This window comes from Sander lucioperca, chromosome 6 (assembly GCF_008315115.2).
Source record: "Sander lucioperca isolate FBNREF2018 chromosome 6, SLUC_FBN_1.2, whole genome shotgun sequence".
In the NCBI taxonomy this organism is placed as follows: Eukaryota; Metazoa; Chordata; class Actinopteri; order Perciformes; family Percidae; genus Sander; species Sander lucioperca.
In genome coordinates, this window is record NC_050178.1 from 37,747,227 (window position 1) to 37,760,386 (window position 13,160).

At 40.6% G+C, this 13,160-nt stretch overlaps 1 protein-coding gene and 1 long non-coding RNA gene across 2 annotated transcripts in view; both read right to left on the reverse strand.

Moving 5' to 3' along the window:
• Positions 1-3,649, reverse strand: part of LOC116052830 (prolyl-tRNA synthetase associated domain-containing protein 1-like) — a 4,155-nt gene extending 506 nt beyond the window's left edge. The window contains exons 1-3 of the mRNA XM_031303668.2: positions 3,478-3,649; positions 880-1,005; positions 677-766 (exon numbers count right to left, since the gene is read on the reverse strand). Of these exons, the coding sequence (XP_031159528.1) occupies positions 677-766; positions 880-1,005; positions 3,478-3,558 (297 nt within the window). The 5' untranslated portion in view covers positions 3,559-3,649. The remainder of the gene's footprint in view (positions 1-676; positions 767-879; positions 1,006-3,477) is intronic.
• A 3,468-nt stretch (positions 3,650-7,117) lies between these two features.
• Positions 7,118-11,947, reverse strand: LOC116039970. Its single transcript, XR_004102543.2, has 4 exons — positions 11,884-11,947; positions 10,941-11,015; positions 7,407-7,490; positions 7,118-7,318 (listed from the first exon to the last, which is right to left on the reverse strand). It is a non-coding gene; the product is annotated as an uncharacterized LOC116039970 (long non-coding RNA).
• Positions 11,948-13,160: the final 1,213 nt, after the last annotated feature.

Sequence of the window (13,160 nt, forward strand, 5' to 3'; positions counted from 1 at the left end):
TGTACTTAGTGTCTTCATTAATCAGAGGGGTGTTTTGGGCGTAACATGCAATCAACCAATCAGAGATCATCTCCCATTCCCTTTAAAAGCCAGGCGCGTTTGGACCTTGGAGCATTGCTGTTATGATGGAGGATTTGCACCGCAGGTGCTTGCTGCTGTTAGACGGGGAGGAAGGAGCAGAAGGAGAGGGAGAGAGGGGGAGGAAGGAGCAGAAGGAGAGGGAGAGAGGGGGAGGAAGGAGCCGAGGATGAGGGAGAGAGGGGGAGGAAGGAGCAGAAGGAGAGGGAGAGAGGGGGAGGAAGGAGCCGAGGATGAGGGAGAGAGGGGGAGGAAGGAGCAGAAGGAGAGGGAGAGAGGGGGAGGAAGGAGCCGAGGATGAGGGAGAGAGGGGGAGGAAGGAGCAGAAGGAGAGGGAGAGAGGGGGAGGAAGGAGCAGAAGGAGAGGGAGAGAGGGGGAGGAAGGAGCCGAGGATGAGGGTGGACGGAGCCTTGGCTCGGAGATCCCCCGTCCTGGGAGGCTCAGACACGCTGGTCACGTGATCACTTCCCACTGCCTCAAGATAGCAATACTCCCAGAATGCACCTGAACACACCTCCCTGTAAGACCAGCACGCCCAGAATGCACCTGACGTTAAAATATTCCTGCTGATAGCGTTAGCGAGCCAACGCTTCTCACCTTGAGTTTCTCCAACATGGCCGCCTCGTCCGCAAAGCGCAGGTTGCCGCTGCCGACGCCGAGCTTCTTGGCGAGGTCGTTGAGGTTCACCTGCAGAGAAACAGAGAGGATCATGGGTAATTACACCTGCAGTTAACCATTATACACACACACACACACACACACACACACACACACACACACACACACACACACACCCCTACCTGGCGGTCGTGGCGAGCCGACACCAGAAACAGGCTTTTCTTCTTCTTGTCTTTCAGGAAGAGGTTCTTGGTGACAGCTCCGGTAACTTCCTGCAGGTGAGGCATCATCTCCTCCACTGTGAACACCTGCAGCGACCAGCGGAGCAAACAGCTGTTCTTAAAAAGGGAACTCTGGGGAAAAAGGCTCAAATTATTATTCTAAGTGTCTGACAACATTATGGGATGGATCCCTACAGAGATAGACCTTTTAGTTAAAGAGTAAGATCCTTTTAGTTTAACATGAAATCACCATCACCAAACCCACCAGACTCCATGTAAATAATCAGGACTTTTAGCGTGTATAGAGCCAGCATATTTCCACCAGACTCCATGTAAATAATCAGGACTTTTAGCGTGTATAGAGCCAGCATATTTCCACCAGACTCCATGTAAATAATCACTACTTTTAGCGTCTATAGAGCCAGCATATTTCCACCAGACTCCATGTAAATAATCTGGACTTTTAGCGTGTATAGAGCCAGCATATCTCCACATGTAAATGGGTGAATTAAGGGTTTATTTCAACCAAACCAGAGTGGTGATTGTTGGAACAGTGGAAAGATGAACCAAGACGGCTTTTGATAGTTTTATTTAGTTTCTGTCCACTTTGAATGAAGTGTGTTTTACGATGATAAAAGTCCTGATTATTTACATGGAGTCTGGTGGACTTTGGTGATTTCAGGGCTGTTTCATGTTAAACTAAAAGGATCTTACTCTTTAACTAAAAGGTCTATCTCTGTAGGGATCCTTTCATAATGTCACACACTTTGAATAATAATCTGTCTGTCCACGCCACATTTGTCACCAGACTCCATGTAAATAATCACTACTTTTATCATCGTAAAACACACTTCATTCAAAGTGGACAGAAACTAAAATAAAATCATATTTTTTGAAAACACATTGAAAAAACATTTCTGTTAATTTTTCTGCTAATCATTTTTACAAATATTTCATTTAATAAAATGGTCTGAAAGCCACACAAACTAATATCTGTGTGGAAACAGGTTGAAATTATCTGTTAGCGCCCCCTGCAGGTCACAGCAGGTGCATGCAGCTCTTTCATTACTGGGAAGGTTTCTATTTAACTCAATGAGAGCAGATATATTTGGCGAGTATGTAGCTGCAAAATCCATTCAATTAAGGTTCAATGAGATATGTAATTGTGCATTTTAAAAACAATTAAGAAAGACGTGGAAGTTTGTGTTTACATTACGTTTGTATTTCAGATTAAAATCGTCGGTGTTTCCCTGATAGGTGAAGTTTTGGAGAGACTGTCGTACCAGATTCCGTTCAAAAACTTCTCGCTTTTTAGATTTACTTTATCATTCTGCCTAAAATACATGACTGGAGGAACAAGTATTGCATTACTTTGGCTACTATTGACCTGATGATAAATTCGGTATACAATACGGATACTTCCGCAAAGTGACGTTTAAAGAGACAGTAATCCCAGAATCAAAAATGTAGTTTTTAGATTACCATTCCGTTCAAATACATGGCTGAAAAAAATTATATTGACATTATTTCAGATACTATTAATCTGATGGTTAATTCGGCGTAGAAATACCGGACATTTCCCTATAGGTGACATTTAAAGTTTGTTTGGAAACTCTCACCCCAGACTCCGTTAAAAAAGTATCGTGTTTTAGATTGACTTCATCATTCCTTACAAATACATTACCGGATAAACAAAGTTCACAATACTACAGCTACTAGTGATCCGATGATGACTTCGGCATACAAGTACCGAGCAAATACGGCTGAGGGGTGAAGTTTTGAGAGACTGTCATACCAGACTCCGTTCAAATATTTTTCGCTTTTTAGATTGACTTGATTACGCACAAATACACAACTGGATAAAAGAAATTTCATTATTTCAGCTGCTTTTGATCTGATGAAAAATTCGGCATACAGGTACCGGGCAGTAGCGCTAATAAGGTGAAGTTTATAAGTTTTAAGAGACTGTCACCCCAGACTCCGTTCAAAAACGTCTCGCTTTTTTAGATTTCCTAAATTCTTCCGCCCAAATACCTAACTGAGAAACAACTTTTCACCAGATTTCAACTCCGATTGATCTGATGGTAAATTCGGCATATTAGTGACAGGCAATGCAACTCTCCTTTACCTCAAATGACACCTTTTTAAGGCGTCCACGTGTCCGTTAACAACGTCAACTTGAAGCAAAAACACACCAATCCCAAAGCTTAAACTATATTACAATAAGTGAAATTCAGAATATTGGATGACGCCGAATATACGTAGGAACGCTAACAACTCATGTGGTGTCTCCAAATATGTCTTAAGGTGTTTAAACAATTTACAGTAAGCAAGGAAACTTAAAGATCTCTATTATTCTAATGGGGTTCAATTGTGTTTTCGTTCTCCATAGAAAGCACATCATTGTACCCTCTCAAGCTACAGTAACTTATATCATGCATGTCATTTTTCTTTTGTACAGTCATGATATGATGATGTTTCTGTTTTATAAGTTTGGACTTTGTCAGCTGATTTATAAACCGATAACCGGAGCTATTTCCCGGTTTGTTGAGTGTTTACCGGCGGGTGCTCCACGCAGGTCGTCTGGATGTTTAACGTGTGCAGGTATTTGTCCAGCTCGGCCCGCAGATCTTCGGACATCTTCAGTGAATGTGTTTTTAAAAGAATGAATGAAGAGAAAGCAAACAGAGGGAGGACTGGACTGGACGTCGACGGACGGAAACAGCTGCACGAAGAAACAGAGTCAGACTTTACTTCTTGAGCTTTTTTACAGCAGCTGATAGCTTTACTGCTGCTGTAGCGCCGTCTGCTGGACGGACACACACACACACACACACACACACACACACACACACACACACACACACACACACACACACACACACACACACAAAGATACACACACACACACACAGAGACACACACACACACACACACACACACACACACACATACACACTTACATACACACACACACACACACACACACACACACACACACACATACACACACACACACACACACACACACACACACACACACACGTACACACACACATACACACACACACAGAGACACACACACACACACACACACACACACAGACACACACACACACACACACACACACATATACACACACAGACACACACACACACACACACATATTCCTGTATGGGCATCAAAGTGAGGACCGGATATAACTACTATGGAAGTGAGGACCACCCTTTCTGCTACACTTACAGACAAAATAATGCTACATTTAAACACTAGATGTCTCCCTGACTCAGTTTTCCACCTCAGATTATTTTTAAAACTAAGTATAAGAACCGTCATTCTACCATTGAAGTGAGGACCGATTCTAGGGGGCGCTATTGGGTTCAGTTCTGGCTAGACTATTTTAACTACCTTCTTTCTTTTGCTTTAAGTTATTCTTTGCTACCATTTTATGTTTTAGAACAGACAAATAATGTAGTAATATATCAATTGGAGAGTCTTTGAAGAGTTACAGTTTGAGGTTCATATACAGCAGCAGAATATATACACAAATGATGTGACCATTGAACAGACTACGGCACAAAAGCACAGATGAATTTCTGAACTAAAGTAAAGCAATAAAAAACAATAAGTGTTAACTCTTAGTTATCAGAACATTTATTTCAGTTTGTTCAAACATCAACTTTGAGAATTTGCTGCTTTCTTTCTCACTTGTGACAATAAACTTGTCGCAACAACTGTCATTTGAACAATATATACCTGAAGACAACCTTAAACTTTGTTTTAGGTGTTTTTCAATATGTTCTGACATTTTATAAAACAAACCTAAGAAAATATTTGTGCAATTAATAGATAAATGTGCCTTATTTCTATGTTTTGAAACACCACTTCAACTCTACTGCACATCAAAAGAACTGCAGCAGACATCAACTACAACACAACATTATATTGCACAATAAAAATCTTCAAAAGTGAAGCTGCCGTGTAGCAAACCTCCGGGTTTAATGTGACATTTGTGTTGTACACAAAATTATTTACATCCTTCCAGGATCTTTGACCCAAGGCTTCCTCTTCTTTTATGCATCACATGCAGTGTTCTTTACCTGGAACGCGGCGCTCTGCCATAAACTTTGCCATGTGTTTGTATACCGCACTCCTCTCTGCTTCACTCCACGGTCTCTTCACCTTTAATATGGCTGGCACTAAAAATGACAGAAAAGACAATGTAGATTGTGTAACCTTAAATACATACTGTACATCTCAGTGTAGATTCCTTGACTCTGCTCATGCACGCCTTGCAAGCGGTCACCGAAAGCATGTAATCAGAGCTTTGAAGTTAAGTCTAGACAGTAAGTATTTGGACATGTATACAATTTTGTTCTTCAGTACATTCAATTTTAAATAGAAAAATGGATAGTACATTAAAATTGTTATTTCAGGTTTATTTAGAGTAGGCTTACAAGCTGGTACATCAGGGAGCACATATTGTTTGACTGGAAAATCATTTGTATGGTTATGAAAACCCCCTTTATGACTGTACAGCAAGTTCAGAATGCTCTCTAGGATGAAAGCGTACATGTTTCTTTGTCAAACTTTATTTGTGTTGAAGAACACAAAAAGTCCAACTGTCCAAATACTTGTGGTCTGGACTGTATATATCTTTTTTTGTCCAGTTTTAAAGAACTTACCCATTGCTTCCACTGTCTTGGTCTTTTTACATCTTTTCTTCTTCTGTGAGGGCCTCTTCACCAAGTTTTTTCCTGGACTCTGATATACAACAGTAACAGACAAACATTGGCATTGTTAGTTAGTGAAATCTCAGGTATAATGTAGGGCTGAAACGATTACTCGAATAATTTGATTACAAAAAAGCTTTGAGGCAAATTCTCTGCCTCGACTGCCTATGACTAGATAGATGGAGTGACCTATCTTTCCTACTATATAGCCTTTGTTCTCGCTCAGATTCACTGGAGTGATCTATCTTTTCAACTACATAGTCTTTGTATGACGGACCTGCCTTCCCATTGGTTGAAAGACGTCAACACAATCTCGCAAAGCATCATGGGAGAATTACGCTAGACTGTAGCACGGAGCTAGCGGCAGTAATGACCGAAAACGTGATAAATTATGGACATCAAGTGGATAAATCTAGGATGTAAGAGTTTGGATTTATTGCTCAACAACTCAGAAAAAAGGCACAACTTCCAGGCTGGATAGAAAAACTCCTCTGAAGGCTAAAAAGACACCAAAGACACCCGTGATGGCTAAGGCAAAATCATTTTTTTATCCGATTACTCGATTAATCGATGAAATAATCGCTAGAATATTCGATTACAAAAATAATCGTTAGCTGCAGCCCTAGTATAATGCATATTCAGGGTTCATGTGTATTTAAATGCTGACAGTAAAACATAAAATCAAAAATCAATAAAAAAAACAAAGTGAAAAAAAAACAAAAAAAAACATAACTACCACAATCTACTGCTAGCACTTAAAGTATATTTCTGAGGTCAAAACTGTAAGCAGCAATGTGTACTAGAATATTACAAAATAGTTCTTCCTCACAACTGGATCACCATTGGACAATAATTTAACTACCATTTATATATATATATTATATATTTACTGTGATACCCATCTCAAAAGTGTAACAAATTGTAAAGAAACAAAAGGATGAAATGATGACAAGTAATATAATTCATGCACATGATATTAAAGGACAATTCCGGCACAAAATTAACCTAGGGTTTAATAACATATGTGTACCTAGTCGACCGTTCTCTGGGATATGTTTTCATGCTAATCTAATATGTCTCTTACAGTCCTGACCAGTCGAACCACGAACACTGTGTTTGAGCTATGTTACTGGCTGCACAGCATTCGTCGTTTGACTGTTCATGACTGTTTTCCAAGATGGCGCCCGCATGTAAACATGAACGCTACTGTCTTTATAATCTCTTTTTAATAAACTGTCTGTACACTTACAAAGTTCTCAATGCTTTGGTTTACATGTAAGGACTGTCATCATGCTACCGTTGAAGTGTGGTGCTGTTTTGAGCCCAGTTAGTAGTATAAAATAGTGATTTACCTTGTGCTCTAAAAGGTAGCGTTAGCAGCTAACCACTGGTTTGCAGTAGCTTGTTTAAAGCTAGAAACGCATTCAATTGACATGAAAACATATCCCTGAGAATGGTCGACTCAGTACACGTGTTATTAACCCCTAGGTTAATTTTGCTCCAGAATTGTCCTTAAAGTAGTACTCTACTAAGTTTGAGAAAAAGCTAGCAGGGTCCTTTGTAAAAAGGCAGGAGTTTTTGTGAATTTCATAATAAACGTTATTTAACTCACCATCTATATTTAAACTCCCCTCGTCACTGCAGGACGAGAGGTCAGAAACTCCATCTGAAAAACAAGAGCAAGCTAAAAGTGACACCTCATCCTATGCAGTGTATGAAAGAAAGACCCAGTAAAAGCATTTTAAAGCACTTACCCATTGCTTCCACTGTCGTGGACTTTTTACGTCTTTTCTTCTTCTGTGAGGGCCTCTTCACCAAGCTTTTTCCTGGACTCTGATCTACAACAGTAACAGACAAACATTGGCACCCGTTAGTTAGACGTGTGTAGTGACATTTCATCCACATTCCTCTCAGTAAAGTTGATTAGATTCTCACAATCATCACCTGTTTGATTCATTTTCGTTCTGTCCACTAACATCTGTTGATCCTGCCATTTCTCTTGAGCATCAGTTGGTCCCCAGTGTGTTATTTTTGTAAATTTAACCAACCAATCCACTCTCTGCCTGAGCACCTACTCCATAGTTTGAAGTTCCCCAGAGTATATCTCTAGTACCAGCACAGTAGCCCTAGTCATTTGCCAGGTCTTTTATTGTGCCTCCAAACCGTACCGTCTAAGTCCTATGACCCGTATTTGCCTGTCTGCCTTTGTGATGTTGACCACTGTTAGTTTTTTAGTCCGTGCCCTGGCTTTCTAAACCCTTCTGGTTTGCCTCAACACTGCTAATTTATTGGCAACCAGCATTCTGCCTGCTGATGATACAATCACACTATTTACTAGACTACTCCTGTTGGTGGTTTGTAATCAATGTCACATGTTAACCTTAAGCATGACTGATCAATGATGATATGGTGAACAGTGCTGTAATATATACATAATTTCAACTGATGGGTTGAAGTATGAAAAACCGCCAGTAGGGTAACCTTAACAAAAGGAATTCTGTAAACTTTCATTTTTCACTGCACGATGAACTTAGATCACAAATGTCAAAACTCAAGGCCCACAGGCCAAATCTGGCCCTTTGCAAAGTTTGATCTGGCCCCCATATCATTTTAGATTCACAATCGATTTTGGACTGACTAGTTATTGTCACTTTTTACAAAGTTTTGGGCATTTTTTTCAACGTTTTTGACCCCTTTTCCGTCGTTTTTGGCATTTTCTTTGACATTTTGTCGACCAAACTGTGAGATGTTTGACTTTTTCGATGACATAAATCAATACATGTCTGGCCCTTGGTGTGATTCTCATTTTCAAGTGTGGCCCTTAAGCCTGGTTCACACGGGATGATTTTAAAATTGTCGGCCGATTTTCCAATCCTGAGAGACCCCACACACGGCGATAAAAAATCACGGTCTAACAGTTTTGGTCGTACAGTGTGTGGTGCGCAGCACAAGGCAAAATTAACACATCACACACGAACTGATCTGACTCCCCAGCATTCCCAGGTCAGACGGGAAATCTCGCAAAATCCCTCGAGATCAAACGTGACTTCAGAGTAAACAATCATGGCGGACGAAGAGGATGCAGTGGCGATAATTTGTAGTTTGTTTTTAACCGAAAAAAAACGTTATCAAAAGAAAAGGCGACTGTCAAAGAAGTGGAGACAACGCGAGCATGGACTATACTTGCTCTACTTATCTCCGACGTCCACCGGACTTTCTGCTGCGCCGTGCCGCCGGCTGTTTTGATTTTGTTTCCCTGTGCTTTCCTCGCCGCCTCCTCACCTCTCTTTCGGATTGGCTACACGCCACAGTCCACAGGCTGCGTGCTCGTTTGTCCCCGGGGGACACCACACACGAGGAGAAATCGGGCCAAAACAATCCAACATGTTGGATATCCCCGATTTGAGATGGGAGCGGTCCCGACGTCCTTCCGAGCAGACGAGAGCAGTCTTAACCCACCACACACGGCAGGAACATCTGATCAGATTATTTTACCATAATCGGAGCATCCTTAAGATTGTCGGAAGGGGTGAATCGGGGCTAAAATCAGCCTAATTATCCTGCCGTGGGAACCAGGCTTTAGGGAAGTTGAGTTTGACACCCCTGACTTAAATAATAAATGCCATTTAACTCACCATATACATCTGAACCACCATCCTCACTGCAGGTCTCCAGTCTCTCATTGGGCGAGAGGAGATCAGAACCTCCATCTGAAAAACAAGAGCAGGCAAAAAGTGACACCTCATCACATGCAGTGTATGAGAGGATGACCTAGTGAAAGCATGCAACTGTATCTGCAAAGAAGATAAAAATGATACATGAAAGTTTACAACAGTGGGTATGCACTGGTGTCACTTTAAGTCACACTAGCCTCTTACAACCACTGAGTAGCCTGACAATGACAAACCCATTATTGCTACAATGATTGTGGCGCCTGTTAAAATATCTAAGGGCGTTTTCACACATACCTCATTTGGTCCGGACTTTCGGACTTTTCAGTTTATTCCGAACCAAAATTAGAGGTGTGAAACCTCCCCCGGACCACGGTCCAGATCAAAAGACCAAATTTGGTCCGACCAAAAGAGGTGGTCTCGGTCCGGACCAAACTGAACCATGGTCCGGTACGTTTACTGTGTGAAAGCATTTTTTGGATGGTTCGGACATTCGGACCAAATACAAGAAGCTCTGGCAGGCTCTCCTTGTGTTACAAGACCGGGGAATAGCTCCTTTAAGGAATAGCTCGGTGCTTAGTGTGTAGGCTACATGAGAGACTGAGAGTGACGGTGAATGCGCTCAGAGCAGACAGCTGTCGGCTATCAGAGTAGCGAATACATCAGCAGTTTATTTTTTAAGTGGTAGTAAATGTACAGTGTAGGTTTCCGTTTGTCTCTGAATAAATTCTCCAGAAAGTTCCAGTGTCTTGCTTCTCAACATCACAACAAAACAAAAAGAGCCGCGGCCGTATGGGAGAGCAGCAGTCAGCTGAAAAAACTCCGACCCAGAGAGAGGATACGAGAGGACGGGGACGCCTGTCTACAAACCAATCAATTATAAGTATCTGGAGACGCAGCTCACGTATGTGATGACGGCAGGATGTAGTTTTGTCACGTAGAGATCTTTAGTGCGCTTGCATAACTGCAGTGTGAAACCAAAACTTACCGGATCAAATGTAGACAATGTAACAAAAACATGAACCTTGGTCCGGACCTTGTAAAATAACTCTGAAACACATAGCTCAACTGTTTTGTGCCTGTATATGTATGTACATTACGTTTGAACCGGAGGGCACAGAGCACAATTCCTCCTTTCAAAATATCAAGTCACATAAAAGGAATTAATGTTCCCAACCCACTGCATGGCTTGTAGTCAGTCACAGAGAGCGTTTAATGGTAGCTTTATAAGTATATACCTTTTTTGCCCAGTTTTAAAGAACTTACCTATTGCTTCCACTGTCTTGGACATTTTACGTCTTTTCTTCCTCTGTGAGGGCCTCCTCACCAAGCTTGTTCCTGGACTCTGATATACAACAGTAACAGACAAACATTGGCACCCGTTAGTTAGCGAAATCTCAGGTATAATGGATATTCAGGGTTCATGTGTGTTTAAATGCTGACAGTAAAACATAACTACCACAATCTGACAGTTGGCTGCTAGCACTTATATTTCAAGAGGTCAAAACTGTAAGCAGCAGTGTGCACTACAATATTACAGTATATTACTATTATATTATACTATAATTTTTGGCAAAAGGCAGGAGTTTTTGTAATAATAAACGTCATTTAACTCACCATCTACATCTGAACTCCCATCTTCACTGAGGGGCTCCAGTCTCCTTTTGGGGGACAAGAGGTCAGAACCTCCATCTGAAAAACAAAAGCAAGCAAAAAGTGACACCTCATCCTATGCAGCGTCTGAAAGAAAGACCCAGTAAAAGCATTTAACTGTATCTGCAAAGGCGATTAAAATTATTGATACATGAGTTTACACCAGTGGGTATGTACTGGTGTCACTTTTCAGGTCAGTGTTTATACACGCATATGATCAAATTCAACTGTTCTTTCCTGTAAAGTCTAATATGATGCCTGTAATCAGTTTTTGTTGACACTGTCATGGAGGTGGTAATTCAATCCTGTGTATTAGCACTGCGGTCATAGTTAGAGATAATGTACTGAACTGCGTTACATTTAGAGGTATTCCTAACATGTTGACCACCTCATTTATGTAAATATGGAGGACAAAAAATAGAAACACCTTTTTGATATAATTGAGTCCACTACAACACCACCTTTAATTATAACTTCAATAATAAGCATGTGAATTGACATATTTATGAATTAGTCAAAAATAAATTAAGGTAAACATTATGGCAGGGCTGTTGTGTTGGACTGCTGTAGATTGTACAGGTGCAAGTAATAAAGGTTGATACTGAGTGTAGATTAGGGCAGCAACCAACAATTATTTTCATTATTGATTCATCTGTCCCTTATTGTCAGAAAATAGTGGAAGATTTGAATTATAACACAAAGATATTCATTTTAAAATTATATAAAAGAGAGTAATTCTCACATTTGAGAGTGTAGAACTAAAAAAGGTACAACTAACAAATATATTGTTGGTTAGAAATTAAAGATTAATTAGTCTAATTGAAATAATAGTACAAATAAACAACTATTGCAGCTCTAATATAAACCGGTTTAAAATGCACTGCGTTTTTTACTTTTAAAAACATACCTTCATCCACCTCGTTAACTCGTTTCCTTTTTCTCTGTGGGACACTCCCAGAAGTCGACGTGGGACTTTTACCTATGAAAGATAACCATGGTCAGATATTAGTGCTCTGTATTCAAAAATCCTAGTACAACAACTTATGTTAAGTAAAAGAGAGTTTGTACAAATACTACTCTAGATCTACTCATGTACCTGAACTGATAACGGCATAACTAGAGTATATTTACAGTTATAATTTCGTCATGCCACTTATATAACATCTACCCAAGTTCTTATTAAGCTAATAATGGTGTCCGATTTCAATTTAATGCCTTTTTGTGAACATGAAGGGTCTCCTTAGGAGGAGCTGCTAGCTAGGCTATGTGTCCCATTTAATCCTATGGGAAAAGATCGTTGCTACACTTTCTGCATAACTTTCGTATATTTACAGTTTGAATTTTGTCATGCCACTTATAGAACATCTACCCCAATGTCTTTTAAAGCTAACTATGGTGTCCGATTTCAATTTAATGCATTTTTGTGAACATTAGAAGTTTCGTTAGCTTCGTTAGCTAGCTAGCTAGCTAGCTAGCTGCTACTGTCCCTTCAGTGCTAGCTTTGTGTAGAGATCACGGCTAGTTAGCTCCAATTTCGGCATAACTAGTATAGTTACAGTTTGAATTTCGTCACACCACTTATATAACATCTACCCAAGTTCTTATGAAGCTAATAATGGTGTCCGATTTCAATTTAATGCATTTTTGTGAACATTAGGAGTTTCGTTAGCAAGCTAGCTAGCTAGCTGCTACTGTCCCTTCAGTCCTAGCTTTGTGTGGAGATCGCGGCTAGTTAGCTCCAATTTCGGCATAACTAGAGTATATTTACAGTTTGAATTTCGTCACACCACTTATATAACATCTACCCAAGGTCTTATAAAGCTAACAATGGTGTCCGATTTCAATTTAATGCTTTTTTGTGAACATTAGGGGTTTCGTTTCAGAGGTCTAAGAGGAGGCTAGCTAGCTCTCATTGATAGAGCTCCATCCAGCCGCAGCTCTATCAATGGGACTCACGGACAAGAGGCGTTTATTTCCCCGATCGTTTGTTTAAATAACTCAACACACATATCCATTATGAGATTAACTAGAACCTGTGGTGAGAGATTGCTGGTGTAACAAGCTCGCTGACCGCGCTCTCACTCACACACAGCGGCCATTTAGCAGGAAGAGAGGAGCTGCAGGCCCTGGAGCTCTGTCAGGGCAGCGGCGTTTGGTAGTCCATTAACCTAAAAAACAGTGACT